The sequence below is a fragment of the Gavialis gangeticus genome, unplaced genomic scaffold (genome assembly GCF_001723915.1).
Source record: "Gavialis gangeticus isolate Ggan-Ray unplaced genomic scaffold, GavGan_comp1, whole genome shotgun sequence".
NCBI classification, from domain to species: Eukaryota; Metazoa; Chordata; order Crocodylia; family Gavialidae; genus Gavialis; species Gavialis gangeticus.
Window position 1 is genome coordinate 10,085,490 of NW_017728980.1, and position 17,889 is coordinate 10,103,378.

The following is a 17,889-nucleotide window of genomic DNA, read 5'->3' on the forward strand; positions in this document are numbered from 1 at the left end:
CCCCCCCCCCCCCCCAATCCAAACCTAGTTTATGATGCTCCTGGAGTGCTGTTCCAGGCCTTTCACAGGCATGCTAGATGGATTATGAATATTTTTCTCCTAGATCTAAAGAATGCTTGGTTAATGTATAATAGAGGCAAGATTGTCAAGCCCAGATCTATTTCTTTTGTAGAGATGCCCAAGAGGAAAGTGAGCATTAGAAGCTGGATATATACTTTCAGATCTGGATCTTTCCAGGCTGTAACTTGCCTGGTAAAGTCTGGAAGTTCCCCCCCCCCCCCCTTCTGCAGCTGTATTGTTTTCATGCATCTCCTTTACTGTGAGATGGCTTTTAGTTTAGGCTATTTCCTTTCTAGACAGTGTGCCTCAATCCCAAATATCAGTGACATCCTGTAATAGAGGGCTTCCTGAGGGCCAGTCTGTCATTGTCCCACTCACCTGTTTCTGGGCCAACCACCCACCTCCTTTCCTGCCACACCTTGTGGTTTCTTAAAGAGCTCTTATTAGAGGTAGGAGGCTGCCCATTCTTGCCCCAGTGCCAGGGGTGCTATCTGTACCTCTATTCCTCCCCAACACTGTAGCCTAAACCTCACAGATGGTATCCACAGGTCTCAACATCACTGGCTCCACAATTGTCTAGGCCAGACCCCAACTGGATCTGTCCAATCAGGCAGCCTGCTCCACCCTTAGTCTGGGCTGCTTAACTCCCTGAACTCTCCCCCCTCTCAGGCATGATCCCACCAAGACTTTTGGCCATACAGGCCCTGGCCTCATTTCTACAGTGAGTTAGAAACTCCAGACATCCCTTACCATAGACCCCAAGCCATTTTGACCCTTCTGGTCCTGGCCCTAGCATTGACCAGTCAAGGGTGCTTCAAGTCAGGCTTCTGAGTCTATAGCCCACTCTCTAACCTGGGTCTATCTTCTTGGCTCTATTATGGGGTAACCCACCCAGTTGTGGGTGTTAGTATTAAGGTGCCCCAACCCACTTTTCACTAGGGTGATCACTAGTCTAGCATTTCCTGGAGACTGCCTCACTACAAGGAGCCCTGCCAGGCCAGCCACTCCCAGCAGTGTGTAATTTTAGGTCATGCCCAGGACTATAAGTCTCCAAACCATCCCCTAAACCTCCTGTCCTTACCTCCAAAGATGTTGCATACAGCCTTATAACCCAACAATATTTTTACCTGGCCTGCCAGCAGGCAGGCTGCTCTGTTTATATAGGCAGCCAGAGATCTAAAATGGCCGCCCACGGCAATCAAGCACCTGCTGGCTGTTTGGCTCAACCCTTAAAATGGCGGGCACCAGTAATGCTCTGTTTGGCTTTCCTTTCCCCCACTAGAAAGAAGCATCATGATATTTCACTCTTTGTTCCTATATGATCTGTCTGTCTTCCAAATTCTCCTTTCTGCTCCAGGGCTTATAACTGAATAAGACATTTAAGAAGGACATTTTAACTTGGCTTTAAAAAGTAATGGCACAGTTCTGCTAGGATATTTCTATATACTTCTTTGATACAGGAGGTGTCTCCCACATCTCTAGCCTTTCCTTCTGCCAGTCAACATTTCAAAGAGACAAGCTTCTTCCATAAGCATTTTACTTGCAAGAACAGGCTGTGTACTGAATATAGAAAACTGACTTTCTTTCTTCTGCAACTTTTCCTCTTTATTCAGGCCTGCATTAGGGAGCAGAAATCCTACCTCACTATCCTGCTTCTCAGTGCAAGATCCCTACCCATGCATATACCTTCTGTTGCAGTGGGGGGGGATGCTAACCAGGAATTGTACCAAGTGGTAGCACTTGTTCTTTTGTTCTGGGGTAGTACAGGGCACATTGGGGCCCTGCTCTGTGATGGGTGCTCCTACATACCACAATGGCCCTAATAACAGCCAGCAGGCCAGCAGCACAACGAGACGTAGAGCCTGGGAGCCCCGATTGCCAGTCCCTAGGCTTACAAGATGTTCTCCTGTTCTTAGTCTGAATTTCCGTTCTTAGGGCTTAAAACACCATGATGCTTGCAGGACTGAAACAAGCTAAACCTCTTCAGAAGAGTTCCCCCAGATCGAGGCTTTGGCAAGCAGGAGCTATCGCTTTTTTTAATCAGAGATTGTCTTCCAGATTGCAAATTTGATTTCTCAATAGTTGTATGATCCTTCTCAGATCCCATGCACAAGCAGTCTTTGTCACTTCACAGAGCTCTTACACGCATTGTAATCTCACCTGAATCAGAAAGGTGCCTCTGGCTATGTCTGGGTTAAGAGAGAGCACTGGGGGAGGAAGGGAGAGTCTGTCTCTACAGGCTAGTGGTAAAATATGCCACCCTTGGGTGCGCTGGAGTTGTCTTTTGCCGAGCTTTGCAAACTCTCAAGACCCTGTGCTCTGAGTCTCTTGGTAATTTTGCATGATTTTCTATTTCAATTTATTCACGGTTTAAGCCAAGTGGTTTCTTTTTATTGAAAGTTTGGGGGAGCAAGTGGAAAGTTGTCCCAAGCAAAACTGCAGGCAGTTTATACCATATGCTTTTTAAGGTAAATCAGGCCTGTATTTATTTTAAAACACACATGTATACACACCCAGTGCTTTCACAAGCTCATAATGAAACTGGAAAAGGAACAGCCCTCAAGTTGTCAAAGACTGAATGGGACCCGGTTCCCAAGAGTTTGTGTGTAAGCCCTTTTCTTCTGCACCATTGTTCATTGCTGGAGGCAGAGTAACAAACCAGGTAGCTCAATGCCATGGTCTGATATAGAGTTTTTATACTTCCATTTATTTTCGATAACTACAGTTAGTAGTTTCCTGCATGCAGCCAAAACTATAAATGGGGGGGAGGAAGGGGGCAGAAGGCAAATTCTTATAGAGCTGCTCACACATGTACCACAGGTATGTTGCACCAATACAGATGAACTTATTTTTAGGCAGAACAGCAAATACAGCTGTCCTTGTGCCTGTGGGAAGACGAGGCTGTTGCCACCCAGCTCCTCTGACTCAACCCCTAGCCATGGTTTCTGCAGACGGCCTGCTTCAGCTCTTGAGCATTCCCATCTGTGTTGTGTACCTGGCAAAAAGCAGCTTAAGAGGGTGTGGATGTGGAATGTGGACTCGCCCCCTGCAATATTCTGGTTATGTCCCTACTCCTGCCACTCTTCTTCCTTAATTTTTCTTCTGGGTGTCAGTATATGAGGAAGAATGACATCCAGGCTGACAGAAACATGCTGCCCAGGCAGCAGATGGAAAGGCAGGGAGGAAATCTGAGTAGGGAGGGAGTTGAGAGCAGCTTTCAATGTTATTGCAAGTGTGAATGCCCCTTCCCCTCCTGAAATTCGCTGTCTGTGTTTGGAGGAAGGCAGTGCAAACAACTGTTTTGGGGGGGGGTTTTGGGAAAAGTCCTTTTTATTATCAAATTGTGCCTATACAACCTGGTTATCTTTGGTGACATAGCACAGATCTGCATACACACTCGCACACAATTCGATTGCACCAAACAGACAACAAATATAATAACAAAAACAGTTTTAACAAAACTAGTGCAATTCATTGCCTTTATATTATTTTTACAAATGTGTGGTTTCCTTGAGATATGTACAAGAGGTGCCCCCCCTCCCTCCCCATTCCTTTTTGCATTGATCTTTATGGTCTTGAACAGGAAAAAGATCTATGTATTAAAAAACAGAGAATGCTTTTAAGTTTTCAGCCATGTCTCGGTTTTACAGTTCAGTGAGAGATGGTTTTCAGCCTCTAGAGTCCTTGTTTCTTCATCAGTCGGAGAAGCCCATAGTTACTTGGTATGGCACACACAGGACCTTTCAGCAGCAGAGGCCAGTTGAGACACTGCGGGAGCCCATCCAGCGTGGAAGGAGAGCAGCAATGAAGACCATCTCAATAATACATGTTCTTGTCCCACCAGCCTATGAGCAAAGGAGGCAAATACCAAAACATCAGCATTGTTCGTCAAGGATCAAGAAATCAATCATTTGTTGCGGACAATCAATATAAGGTGGTTAATGCATCAAAAGCAGCAGGGGCTGTGGTGAAAATAGACCTTGATGCTGAAATTTTGACTGGGGAGCATTGTACTTACTTCCTGGGTATCTCCTGATGAGCAACTTCCGGAATTCATCATAGACCCATATCAAGATAGCGTACGGCACAGCCACAAACCAGTACTGAACCCTGGTAGCAGGAGAGAGAGTTGAATCATGAGCAAAATCTCACTGGAAAGCAGCAGCCCATCTAACCAGATTTACAGAGCCTCTGGCCCCAAAAGCTCATCTCTAGTGGTATTGGAGGAACATTTTGGCCCTTTATGCTTTCTGAATCATTAAATGATGCTATATCCCCAAAAGACTGGCTCTACAGTGAATTTCTTGGGGCACCCTAACCATAGATGGCTATTACAATCTGTTTGCTCCACAACAAAATCAAGCTTCCTTGTGTATTTTGGTTCTAGAGGACAAGAAAACCTAGAGCAGTTTATGGAGGCGGTACAAAATGTTAAGTTGCTTTGATAAAAATCAAACGAGATATAGTGAAGTTAGTGTTTTTATACCATCCCCAAAATGGCTTGCATTCTGGAAGGGTTGGGCAATTCTTCAAACAAATTCTGTGTGCTTACTAGTAAAGCTGATCCCAAAAGATACCATTTTTGATGAAAGATGTAACGAAAAATATCCTTTCTTGTTTTGGAGAATTGTTTTCTTCCTGAGAAATGTCTCAACTAACTTTACTCCATAAAAATGTCTTTCAACTCTGCAACACAGGAAGTGTCCTGGGGCAGATCCGTGGGCTATGCCTGTCCAGTGAGCCATGTCCCCGAACACAGGGTCTGCTGCTGTTGTAGGAAATGTTTGCGTGTCTAGGGAGACCAGAAGAAGAGGTGGAACATGGATATACACAATAAGCGGCACTCACCGGAGAGGTGTGAAGTTCAAGGCAGTAACGCTTCCAAGCCCATAACAGAGGATCAGAGCAATCGCTATCTGGGAGAATATACCCACCCAGATAACTTTATTCCTGCAATAAAACCAAGAGAAAAAGGTGGTTATGCTACCTGTATAATACTAGGGTCTGCAACAGGCTGTTGTTGTTCCTGTTACAAGGGCGGTAAATATGGGCTTGCTTCCTGAGTAAATGCCTGGAGTCTCCTGCTGATTTTCATAGCCCCGGGGGAAGTTCACGTGTTAAGTCTTCTGTGCTGCTAGTAATTGATAAAATCAAGGTGGCGTTGAATGTACCTTATACCTCCCAGTTCTGGTATATATGCCCCATTGTGACTCAAGGGGACAACTGTGAATAGACACTCTGCTTTGCTAAAGAAACATTTCAGAAGGGAAGGCTGTTCTGGAAAGCATCTGGCTACAAACAGTCATTTCTCTCGCATGCAATTGAAAGTGGCAGCCCTTGGAGGTGGGCTCAGCCCTGTGCGATGCCTTTAATTCGTCATCTTTGGGAACTGAAAGATGCTAAGCATCTTACTGAATCTCGATAAGGGATAGCTCCTTGCAAACAAAAGGCCTGGACTTTTAAAGAGATACAAGCGTTCTGCTGGCAAGGTAGTGGGGAAAGTTTAGGGGTTTTTTTACAACATTATTCAACATTTTTCAATAATTTCAGCCGTATATTTTGATGTTTAAAGGTGAGTTGACCTTGGGAGGTAGCTATCAAAAGATCCCCAGTTGTTTGGTAAGTAGGGGAGAGGTTGATTTGTGTTTGGGATTTCAGAATTAGAACAATTTCGAGCTGCCTGTTTTCCCTCTGTTTATCTGCATCTCAGCCACAAAGCCTCGGTGATTGGGAGAGGAAACTAGTAGAATCAAGAAGAGGGAAGATAGTTTCACCCAATAATTAAATGGAGGCTGGATAGGATGCATCACCAAGTTAGGGTTGGCCTGGAAAGGTTAGCAAGTGGCTGTCCCCTCATCAGGGCACAGCCACTTGCCTGAAAACTTGCACAACTCACCTGAAAAGACCCTGCTGGAAAATCGAGTTCCTTCGTGTTTTTCTGATGATCAGATCGGCCACTTGCTCAATTGTGATGCTGACAAAAAAGGCGGTGTAGCCACTCCATTGTAGGTATGTCCGCTGGTATTTAGTCTGCAAAGGAATGGGGACATGCATCAGCTACATCTCTCATACTTGATTGCAAGTACTCATGCCCTAGAAAGGGGTGCAAAGCACGGACAGTCTTATTTAGTTATACAAGCATAAATCGGAGTCTGGCTTGTGCCTCCGTTAGCTGTTGGTGAAAGGAATAATGTGAGAGCATGAGCTGTGGAGAAATTCCCCACGGACTCAGCTTCAGGCTGTGCTGTGGTGATTTGTATATGGAGTTAGTGTAAGGCTGGCTATGGATAGGGGACTCAAACCTACTGTCATCAGTGTGGCAATAAGCTTTTCTATGGGGAACAGTGTTTGTGGTCAAGACCTAATTTCAGTTTTGGTTTCTAAACTTGGTGAGTCCCAAATAAAAATAAAACTTAAGGGGTGCAGCTCTATTTAATGCTTCTCCTTTAATGTAAGCCCAAGGCTATGGAATTGAAACAATGAGACTTTGAAGCAGAAGAAAAGAGAAATCCAAGGGTAGAAGAGAGAGCTCTGATGGGTAAGGCTTGGGCTGGAAAACAACTCAAGTCTGTCCTGGGGCCTTCTGTAATTTTGATGCCATCAAATATGAGCTGCTCTCATTGCTCAGTCATATCATCTTCTCCCCCTGCCCTAGCACAATACCATAGCTTTTTACTGTTGGGGTAAGGAGAAGGTGAAAGAGTCTTCCACTTGCACTGGGGAGGTGAAGAGAAGGATGTTTCAAAGCAGCATTACCCATTCTTGCCCATAGCTGTCCTCAAAATCATTAATGTAATTGCTTTCCCAGTTGACACGCACTCCGAGCAATGTGTTGGGGAGGAAGCCCTGTTCAGCATACACAGTAAAATAGGTCAGAAAGGCTCCAATGGATTGAATAATACCTGCAGAAGAGAAGGGAAAATGGAAAGATGGAGTGAGCTTCAGTCATGCGCTGGAAACAATTCTTTAAAAAAAATCTTCTGAGTTTAAGGGTTGAACGACAAAATCTATGCTGCTTGATAATGGTGGCATAGAAAGCCTTGCAGCCAAGGTCAGGCCTCATTAAAAATCTTAACCTATATGAATGAAGCTTTTTAGTCAAGCGTGCAGGTGGGAACACAGAGGCAGAGGCGAATTGGTTTGCCCAGGGTCAGCCAATGGGGCAAGAACCTGGGCACGAACGAAGCTCAGGAGCCCCGGTTCCCAGCCCCAGCCCACTCTCCTCCCAGCCCCAGCTGAGTTGCTTTCACTCTGGCGAGCAAGCCAACATACCGATCTGCAGGTAGGAGTACACCGCAAGCTGCTGGTTCACCAGCCTGTCCTTCTTCTTGTTCCGAGGTCTCCTATTCATAATGTCGCTTTCGGCTTTTTCGTAGGCTAATGCAACAGAGGGGATCTGCAAAAGAAATGCTCTTTCAGAACCTCGCTGGCACATCTGAGCCTGCTTCTCTGGTTCTTCCAGACAGTCTACCTTTTTTTGCTTTCTAATGTCTCTATCTGGATTAAAATGATCAATTTGATGTGCTAACTAGCTAGCAGACAATGAATCAAGACTCTTTTCAGTGAAGTCCTTGATTAAAGACTATGCAGGGATATGTGTGGGGTCTGAAACCCTGCCAAAGTCCCATGACACTATTACAACCTAGACAGTTGGATGCTGAAAGGGGAAGAAGAAGAGCCTTTCAGATCTCTTGGCGAAGGGTTGGGCTGTCGGAGCTGTACATCAGGTGTTCAGTCCTTTAACTGCAGCAAACAAATAATTTGAGGAAGAACTGATAAAACGTGATCCCTAAATAGTGCAGTGCCAGCATATTCTGGTTGAGTGGCGTGACCAGACTGGAGTGGCAGTACTGGTCAGTGCCCATGGCATAGGAAAGCCTTTGCTTTCCATCCTTTTGGTCCCTTGACATTTCTCTCTCTCTCTCTCTCTCTCTCTCCCCTCCATGTTCAGCTACCTTCAGTCTAGGCCTCTGCCCTGTTTTTAGATGGCATTTCCCCTGTCATTAGACAATCAGTTGCAGAAGAAGATAACTAACCCCCTCCAATATGCCAGACCTTGAATGTACAGTACTCCTTCAGGCCCAGGCAAATGAGTGTCCTTGGCACCCAAGCCCTGTTCGCCAGCTCATTCAGTCTGCTCGAGTTACTGTGGTGGAGAAGAGCTAGCTTATCTATCATCTGCTACAAGCCAACTTACAATGTCTGTGCCCAGGTCAATGAACAGGATAGTGATGGTGCCAATGGGCAGTGGGATGCTGGCTATGATGTAGATGAGGAAGGGGCAGAGCTCAGCAATATTCTTGGTCAGCGTGTAGGCAATTGTTTTCTTTAAGTTGTCAAAGATCAAACGGCCTGTGGGAAAAGAAAGCTTGTTTTAAAAAGCTAAGCAGAGTTGGCTGGTGACTTCCCTCGCTCTTTTTCTTGTTGCCAGAAATTGTGTTTTCAGCTCAATTCTCAATTGTCACAGTGCAAATCAGCTTTCCGACAAGCGTTTCAATTCTTTGGAAAATGAAAACTGGGGGGAAATATTGTAAACGTCAAGGAAAATAACGGAAACTATTTTATTGGGGGTAGAGGGGGGAATTTCTGGGCAGAGGAAAGTTTTGTTTTTCTATGGGCTCCTGTATCAACAGACACTGCCAGCCCTGCAGTTAGTATGTAAGTGGAGGATGGGTCGCAGCAAAGATGTAATGCAAACAAGTAATAGAAAAGAAGTACTGAAGGGGCAGATGCAGAGCTATAGACTGGGTGTGTTCATGAGGTTCAAAGCCACGTAGGGCTAGGAAGGGCTTTTGTTCAATAATTCAGACCAACACAATTAATAGGGATGAATAAATAGCACCTAACCATAAGCAACAGATTTGACATTTCCTTGCTTTCTAAGCGGAAGGTGAAACTTTAGACTGTGACTTTGAAAAATATTGCTGCTGTGTTTCTAAACCCATAAAGACAGAAAGTGGCATGCAGAAGTTAATTGCAGAAAAATAAACGGTGATTGTCTAGTGCCTGCAGGACTGGAAATGTAATCAGTTTTATGAGAAAATTAATTGAAAGCAGCTTGTATGTGCATGGAACTGCATGTACAGTCATTCCAAACTCAACCTGCAGTCACCCAGCTCGCAAGAACCAGTGCAAGAAGTGGTGTGTGCAAATGTGAGTAAATTAGACAAGAAATCAAGTATCTAACAATAAGGAGAGGAGGGGCTTGCAGCACATTGTTAGAAGATGTAAAGTAGTGAGCCTCATTGTTACCTTCCTCTACTCCTGTGACGATAGAAGCAAAGTTATCATCGAGCAGGATCATGTCAGCTGCATTTTTAGCTGCGTCAGAGCCAGCGATACCCATGGCGATTCCAATATCTGCCTTTTTCAGCGCCGGCGAGTCATTGACTCCATCCCCCGTCACTGCAACAACAGCGTTCTGGAGCAAACGAGAGGATTCAGGTCACTAAGCAATCGGAGGAAAATCCTCCACCAGTCCCTGCCTCTAAATCCTCTGGATCTAACTTCTGTCGGAGACAGTAGCAACTCGGGCTCTCTCTCCAGCTGTGTTTTAATGCGACTCTCCTGACCTGAGGACATAAGCCCTCCTGCTATCAAGGTGAAATACAGGCAGTGGCAATATTACATTTTGCCTGTGATGCCTTGTGGGCTGACACCTCATCCCTGCCTGAAGACACCAGGGCCCATCCTTTGGGGCAAAGAGAGATTTGGGGCACAATGTGCCTCATTCTCTCCACAAAGCATGGTAGGTTTGGTGAGGCTTGTGCTTTAGGTGCCTGATCAGTTGGTGATGCTCCTTCTTTTCTTCCTTCTTGCCTCCCCTTGAAAGCAAGGAAAGGCACCTCTTCCCTGAATTACCCTCTCTGTGACCTTCTCCAGGAGCATTTCTTGGGATTTACCCTGGTGTCCTCTCAACAGAGCTGCTAGGGAGCCCTGGCTTGGTGGGAATAAGGAGCATTTTGGGTAGAATTAGAAAGTCAAAGGGCAAACATGGCAAATTGATTAAGATAAATACAGAATCTCCTGTCTCTTAGGGGATTTGGCACATTGACACCAGCTATAAATAACACCAAGCACAGCAGGGTTTACGGGCTCCAGCTACAAACCACAGGAAGCAAATTGACCAGGGTTTTTATCGTTATTATTCTTGATCCTTTTAAGAACAAATCCTCCTGGAGCATGGCTGTCTCTGCAACACAAAACCAGTTTCCCCAGAGCCGGCAGGCGCCATTGAAGGTACAACATGAACAAGTGAAAGATTTTTATCTGCTTCCCTGAAAGCAATTGGTGATTAAACCCCCGCAGCCGCTCAGGCTAATGGGAACCTCAACTCTGGCATAGCCACAGAAATAAAAAACAAGAATGGGTCGGACTGCAGCTATACCCGATGTCTTCACAGGGTTCAGGGAGGGCTGTAGGGTAGCTTCCAAGTCCCAGCTTATGTTGGGGGAAGGATGGCAGAGTAGAAATGAAAGAACACGAGGAAGCCCTTGAAGACGTTCTGCAGGAAGCTCTGCCAGCCCCTCTCGGGGTGCCACGTATGCTTCCCCCGGTGCCCAGTCCCTAACGTAGGGGCTGTGGATGGGACCGAGGGCTGCATTAAAGCCCTGCTGTGTATGAATCTCTTGTGTAGGTTGTAACGCACAGTTTTTAAAAGCAGTTTTAATGTGCGGGGCTGGACAAATTACATTACAAAGCAGCTAGTGGGATGTTCTGCTGCTGATGGTGGGTGTGGGCACAATGTACAAGTTAGGGGGGAGACTGACTGCATGGGACAGGGGTATGGTGAGAGTGCGGTGCTAAATCCAGCTGGTGGATTCCTTCATTGAAGGGCCCAGCCAGAGCTCTGAGAGCAATTCCCCAAAGGCACAGAGCTCTCCTGCTGGAGCTGAAGGAGAAACCCCATCAGCCAGTAGCACTATAAGGCCTACAACGCACAGCTGAGCACTCTGAATTCTGTCCCACAGACTGTGGTCCACCGCATACTCACAGGAGCCTGTTCACTGCAGTAGGTAGGTCTAGTTTTCTGCAAACTTGATGGAGACCTCAGTAGTGGATGGGCTGCTGGGGGCCCTGCTGCCTCCCTCTGCCCTGGGGCCAGTACCTGACCGCAGGGGACGGGGACGATACCTCTCAAAAGCCTGCTGTGATACCAGTAGCTGCCTTCACTTTCACTCACCTGTCTCTGGCAGCCTTCCACTATGATCAGCTTTTGCTGGGGTGACGTGCGAGCAAAGACAATTTCTGAGTGGTTGTTCAGGATCTCATCCAGCTGCTCCAAGGTCATGTCCTTCAGCTCCATCCCATTAACAACTGCAGCTGTGGCATCCCTGTAAGAGCCAGGGAAAAACTCAGTGAAACTCTAAAGCATAAAGGTTGAGGAAAAGAGCTGTCTGCTCATGCAGTGTACCCCATTCAATGGTGCGAGCACTGCAGGAAAGTGGGTCTGGTTTGGTAGCCTGAGAGCTTCATCGGCATGTGTTGCATAAAAAGGGACTAGAGGAATGCAACAGTATTATTGCAGTTCCCTGGAGAAGGAATCAGTCATTAGAGCAGACAACGCAGTAGAAAATGCCCTATAAGGAGCCGCCCTGCACTGGCTAGGAGAGTCGGGCATGCTAATATAGGGGAAGAATCATAGATGTTAGAGACGGGCAAAGTCCATCTGTATAACTACTCCCTTTAGGCTCCTAGTGCATTTAGGACAACCCAGGTAGCTGGTTGTCCAGGTAGGAATGATGACAGGGTGGCTGGGTATTACATCTGGGAGGCTACCAAGAGACAGAGCAAAAAGCAACTGTGCTGTAGAAATAAGCTGAATGTGTTGCAGGGGAAGAAGGAAGGGTTTCATCTCTCAAGGGTTGCAGGTGCCAGCTGTGCTCTTACCGTCTATTCACATGCTCAACTGGGACATTGAGGCGCTTGGCTACATCTTCCACTGTCTCGCTGGTGGCTGAAATGATGCCTACACTTTTGGCAATTGCTTTTGCTGTGATCGGGTGGTCCCCTGTGACCATGATAACCTGAGGACAGTACAAGCACATAGAGTGGGTGAGGAGCCCTGGGGGCAGCACAAGTACAGAGATGAACTGAAGTGATTGCTGGGGCTACCGGGAAATGGCTTTGTTCCTGTAGCTTGCTGGGCAGGTAGATTTGGTTCTCACAGACACACAGCTCCTCACCAATACTGACCGAGTCCTCGGGTGACCCCAAACCCTAAACTACATGATACTTTTGCTGTTTTATTGAGAGCAGACTGGGAAGGCTGATGCTGCTTTGGCTTGCTGCTCTGCAATGGGGTTCTCTTGCTTAAGTATCCGTACTACAGTGTTGGACCCCAGATGAGGGGCTATTAAAATACTGTGATAAGGTGCCACAGAAAGATGGGACCCATTAAATCACTTAAGGTTTGGGAAGCTGCTGGTTACCAGGCATTACCAGTCTTCAAGCTGCAACCAGTTTAGTCAGTGTTCAGAGTTAAACTTTGTCTCGCCTTGGTGTTACAAATCGTGATTTCTTTTCCCTTACCTAACACGCAGTTGAACTTCCCTTCTATTTGCTGCGAGCTAAACTTTTATGCTGGCAGCACAGCTATGAAAGATGCTGCATTACACAAACTAGAAAAGATTTCCAATTGTTTTTGTTCCAAATGTTTCAACTGTGGTAGCAATTGTCATTCTGATCTTTTCAATATTTTTTTATTCCTGGATTTGGGGGGGGAGAGGGTGTCCCATTTCCTTGAGCTGCCTCAGGTGAATAATTTCAGCACCAGAGAGCCCTCTATGAACTAGGGATGAACCCAAGATGCAAAGCTTTAGGATCTGAAACAATATTTTGAGCGTCTCCAAAGTTCCACTGGGATCATTATATTTTTATATGCCAACCTGCTGTGATAATGGTCTGATTTTTGTTTTAAGCTAAGGCTCTTTACACCACCCTACATATGAAAACAGGCTGTAAGGTGGATGCAGGTATTACACCCCCTCCCCCCAGCTGATATCATCTCTGTCTTAAGTCTTATCTTTAATGAATGTGTCTAAGCTGAATCCAGTGAAAAGTCACCATGATACAGGGAGAACTCTTGGGGCTGGATTATTGTGGGTCCCCCTTGTGTGCACTTGCTGTGCAGATGATGCAGGGCCCCTACCTTGATCCCAGCACTGCGGCATTTGCAGACAGCATCTGGCACAGTGGAGCGAGGGGGGTCGATCATAGATAACAGCCCCACGAAGCAGAGGTTGGAGGTGGGGAAGTTCATGGAGTCTGTATCAAATGGGTAGGTGTCTGGAAACTCATCCTCGGGCAGGTACAAATGGCAGAAGCCTGGAATGAAAGGCAGGATGCTGCATGAGAGAGGAGAGCGGGCTGCTGCATGAGCACTTGGGCTCTGCTTTTTAATAAGAGTCTTCCTTTCCTTGGTGGATTATTTTGACCCCTCGTCTGCTGTGTTCCTCTGCATGAGTATTCCCCTGCATCCCCAGCGGGCAATGTGATGCAGTCAGCGTTTGGGCTACAGGTATTATTTAGCTCCATGTATCTGGTGACTGTTTGTAGGGTGGTAGTGTGTAGAGGGCAGAGCTCCTGTTGTGCCTGGAAAAAATTACTGCAGTGCTGATGGGCTTTTAACCCTCTGCTTATCCTGATTGGCCCTTTTTCCTACTACTGAGTAGGTGACAGAGAGGTTTTCCTCTCTGCTCTCATTCCAGGGGTGAAAAGGGGACTATTGCATGTATAACATCATCGCACAGCCCAGGGTAGCTGATATTCACCCAGTTTTCATTCCCTTCTTCCCACCTGGGTTGTACTCCACTGGCATTGCTTCCCAGTCACTCACCCAGCACTCTCTCCCCCAGGCCTCCCAGTTCCATATATGCTGTCTGGAAAGCTTCTGCCTTCTCTGAATCCAGTGGCTCTTCTTTGCCGTGGATCATGATGGTGCTGCACCTCTCCAAGATCCGCTCGGGGGCTCCTTTCATCACCAGCAGGAAGCGTTTGTCATTGGGGTCCTCAGTTTCATGAATGGATAGCTGCAGGCCACAGACACAGAATGAGTCCAACAGCATCCATGGCCCCACTTCATTTCCTCCATAACCTGTCAATGGCTTAATTGTGCTGTCAGAGATCCAACTCCCACAGCTTGTCCAAGAGTAGGACTTGGGTGCAAGATAGCCCATCTTACATGGGGATGAGAAATATTTCTCCTCTTTTTCCTCCCTGATGGTATCCTATCCCTTTGCAGGTTATTGAACTCAACCTTTGCTAGCATGAAATACCTTGCTATAATGACGTACACCAGATGTCTGTGTAATAATAACACTATAATTTTATTTTAATCGTAAGGCAGAGGGGCCTCATCTTTGTCCAAAGTTATGCAGTGGGGCCAGCTTTCCAGGAGCCCAAGGGCTATGAATAATGGAAATAACTTCAGCTTTATAAAATGGTACAGCTTTGTATTCATCCTTTCCCTCCCACTTCCTTAATAGGGCAGTTTGGTTTACGGAAAATACAAATCTCATCATTTCGTGCTTTCATGTTGGAGCTATTTGCGTGGCTTGGAATGAAAGTCCCATTTGCTTAGCTGTCTTTACCAGAATAAATGGTCCTGGCGTTCTGCTTTTAAAATGAAGTTTGACATTGTATTCTCCCACTCACACCTCCATACTTTGGCCAATGTATTGGACAGGGTTATGGATTGGTTTTGGCTTAACAAAAGAAAAAGGGGAGGAAGAAAGAAAATCCCACCTGGTATTTGTTAGTTGAGTTGAAAGGAATTTCAGCCACTTTTTTGTTCTGTGATCTAATGTCCATTACGTCCCCCAAAATGACTTCAGAAAACTTCAGCAGGGCTGTTTCAGAGGCATCCCCCCCCACGATTCTCTGTATGGAGGGAATAAAATAATGGTTTTACTAAAAATACTTTCTGCAGCGCTGAAAGAAACTTCCTATATGCATATGTGATGGGCACACTAGAAAGTATATTCTCTCTCACTCTGGTATCAAAGCACCGACAAATTAACTGAAGATGCACATTTCTTATGAAACACTATATTCCCATCCTTCCCACATGTTGTGCTATGAGAACAGGTGGACTTTAATTGCTGCTTTTTAGTTGCTGTCTTTTGTGGAGCAATATTGAGCCATTTTAGGATTGTTGCTATGATCTATTGAAGAAAGACAAAATTAACATTTCATTCGGTGAATATGGAAAATATATGTTCATTCTTGGGTCTAGTGGAAATCTCACCATGCTGTTGCAGGTAAGAAAGGTCTGTACCTGATTACTGCAGAGGGCGTTAAAAATAAATAGAAAACTTGCAGGGCATTCATTCCTCACGGGGAAACAAAAAGAGCTGACAAAAGTAGCAGGTACCTTCATTATTGGAACATTTTCCTGGCCTGGTCTGAATTCAGCCCGGTTGCAAAGTGTTACAATTTTGGATAGCGCTGCCCAGGTCTGAGAGCTTTGATCAAAGGTCTGGGCTGAAAAGAAGCACAAAAAGAAGTGAGTGTGGTTGGCTGGGTGCTGGCAGTCTGAGTAAAGTGAGCAGAAGCTGGTTACTGAAGATAGCTGATTCTTCATAGATTTCATAGACCTTAGGGGCTGGAAGGGACCCCATGAGATCAAGTCCCCCCACCCCACCCCAACCATAGGCAGAAGGTCAGCTGGGATCAAGTGACCCAAGCAAGGAATACATCCACATATTTTTGGAAAGGGTCCAGAGGTAGGTACTCTTGTGTACAGGACTTGTTCAATCCATAGCTCTTTCTCCCAACCTTCCCAGCTTCTTGTTTTAAGGACTTTAGTGCTCATGAATGAGCTTGATACTTTCTCCATACTGGGGTCTTTTTTCTCCACAGAACAGCTGTGTCGCAAAGCAGAAGTGCAAGCTTATTTTTCCCACGCTGTATCATGTTCCTGAATTTTGAGGAGTGATCCCAGCACTGTTTTTCCCCTGGCATGGACCGTTGCGAGTCCCGCCAGCTAGTTTGGCACAGGCCACCCAGAGCCCATTGGACAATGCGACTGCAAGTCATCACCATCCACCTCGTATAGACTCCGACCGGCAACTGGGAGGTGAAGGGTGCCATGAGCCATGCCTAACCCATCCTGTCGCCCTTCCCCAGCGGCTATACTCACTTGTTTGATTTTCACTGGTATCAGCTTGGAAGATCTGATTGTCGAACCAAAGGTGAGCTACAGTCATCCTGTTCTGCGTGAGGGTCCCTGTTTTGTCAGAACAGATGATGGAGGTGGAACCCAGGGTTTCTACAGCCTCCAAGTTCTTCACCAAGCAGTTCTTCTTCGCCATCCTCTTTGCTGTCAGGGACAAGCTCACCTGTGAAAGGAAGAGTCACAGCTCCCTTTAATGAGGTACAATTATAAAAATGAGGTTGCGCACAAATCAAATCAATGCGCTTTGGACAGGCAGTTGGTCGAAATGTTCCCACCAAAGCACTTTTTTTTTTTTTTAATGAAAAATAGCTTTTTGATTGAAACAGACATTTTTTCCCAGGACAAAAATAGAAGCTGACAGTCTCGTAGGAAGAAAAGAGGAAATAAAAAAAGGGGTTTTCTCTCTTAAAATCTTTGTTTTCAATGTTTTCAGTAGCATTTTCCAACCACATCTTGTTCTGATGTATTTTCTGCTCATACCATAAAGGGATTATGATCTTGCTTACACTTATGTAAGTCTGGAATTTTTTCACTGACACCATGGGGGTGACTGGATCAGTCTTGGCTGTAGTCAGTAAATAAATTAATCTAACATCCATATTGATTAGATAAGCTTCTTGCTTTGCATATGGTAGTAATAGTGCATGACATCAGTTAAGAGGTTAGTCCAGATAAAAGAACCTTCAATTTGGGAGGAGATCATAATTACAAAGCGAGTGATCCCTGATATTATGCCTGACTTCATAGTATTTCATATTTGAATATTACTCTTACATCTTAGTGCTAATAACACTTGGCATTTCTGGGGGTGCCTTCCGTGTCAGGTTTTCGACATGGTTTATGAATATGAATTAATTGAATTTACATACACCTTTGATGCAGTAATAGCCCCATATCTAAATGGGAAAACTGCAGCAGAGAGAAGAGAAGTGATATCCAGGGTCACGTGGATATGAACCTCAAGTGTTTGCGAGCAATAGAAGAACTGTACAGTTAGCCAGAGAATGCCAGCGGCCAATGTCGACTTACAGTCACGGTGGCCAGCAGTCCCTCGGGCACGTTGGCCACAATAATGCCAATGAGAAAGATGATGGAATCCAAAATCTTGTAACGCATGGAGACGGAAATGATGAAGAAGAGAATCCCAATAGAAATAGCCACTCCTGCCACCATGTAGACAAAGTGTTGTATCTCAATAGCAATAGGTGTCTTCTCGTTTCCTACTCCAGACGCTAGCGAGGCAATGCGCCCAATGACAGTACAGTCTCCAGTGTTGATGACGATGCCAGTGGCAGTCCCTAAAAAGAGGAGAGGAGCTCTTACCAGCACTGAAACAGTACAATTCCTCAGGGAGACCCCATCCCGTGCCCAGTATTTTGTCAACATTTTTCAATCTTTTCACCAGAGAAGCATCTCGCTCACCCTTCTCAGGGAGGCGTTATGTCTACTAAAAAACTCGAGGGTATGGTGATGTATTTTCAGTAATGATGTCATTTATCAATCCCTTGGGAGCAGTACAGTAAGACCTAGGTCTGCAATCATGGCCTCTTTGTTTTGGGCACTGTACAGATCCGTTAGGAAGCAATTTTAAGATAGAAAAGCAAAAGCACATTTTGCTCTGAAAACACAAGCAGCATCCTGAAGCATGTAAA

General features: G+C 45.7%; 2 protein-coding genes across 2 annotated transcripts in view; one reads left to right on the forward strand and one right to left on the reverse strand.

Moving 5' to 3' along the window:
- The window catches only part of LOC109292382 (uncharacterized protein CXorf65 homolog), a 69,057-nt gene that overhangs the window by 31,836 nt on the left and 19,332 nt on the right, over nt 1–17,889 (forward strand). The window lies entirely within an intron of this gene.
- The window catches only part of ATP12A (ATPase H+/K+ transporting non-gastric alpha2 subunit), a 29,737-nt gene continuing 15,220 nt past the window's right edge, over nt 3,373–17,889 (reverse strand). The window contains exons 8-23 of the mRNA XM_019509766.1: nt 17,267–17,535; nt 16,202–16,400; nt 15,434–15,543; nt 14,806–14,940; nt 13,898–14,090; nt 13,211–13,386; nt 11,950–12,086; nt 11,243–11,393; nt 9,313–9,481; nt 8,258–8,412; nt 7,333–7,456; nt 6,817–6,962; nt 5,957–6,090; nt 4,909–5,010; nt 4,079–4,170; nt 3,373–3,905 (exon numbers count right to left, since the gene is read on the reverse strand). Of these exons, the coding sequence (XP_019365311.1) occupies nt 3,877–3,905; nt 4,079–4,170; nt 4,909–5,010; nt 5,957–6,090; nt 6,817–6,962; nt 7,333–7,456; nt 8,258–8,412; nt 9,313–9,481; nt 11,243–11,393; nt 11,950–12,086; nt 13,211–13,386; nt 13,898–14,090; nt 14,806–14,940; nt 15,434–15,543; nt 16,202–16,400; nt 17,267–17,535 (2,321 nt within the window). The 3' untranslated portion in view covers nt 3,373–3,876. The remainder of the gene's footprint in view (nt 3,906–4,078; nt 4,171–4,908; nt 5,011–5,956; nt 6,091–6,816; nt 6,963–7,332; nt 7,457–8,257; nt 8,413–9,312; nt 9,482–11,242; nt 11,394–11,949; nt 12,087–13,210; nt 13,387–13,897; nt 14,091–14,805; nt 14,941–15,433; nt 15,544–16,201; nt 16,401–17,266; nt 17,536–17,889) is intronic.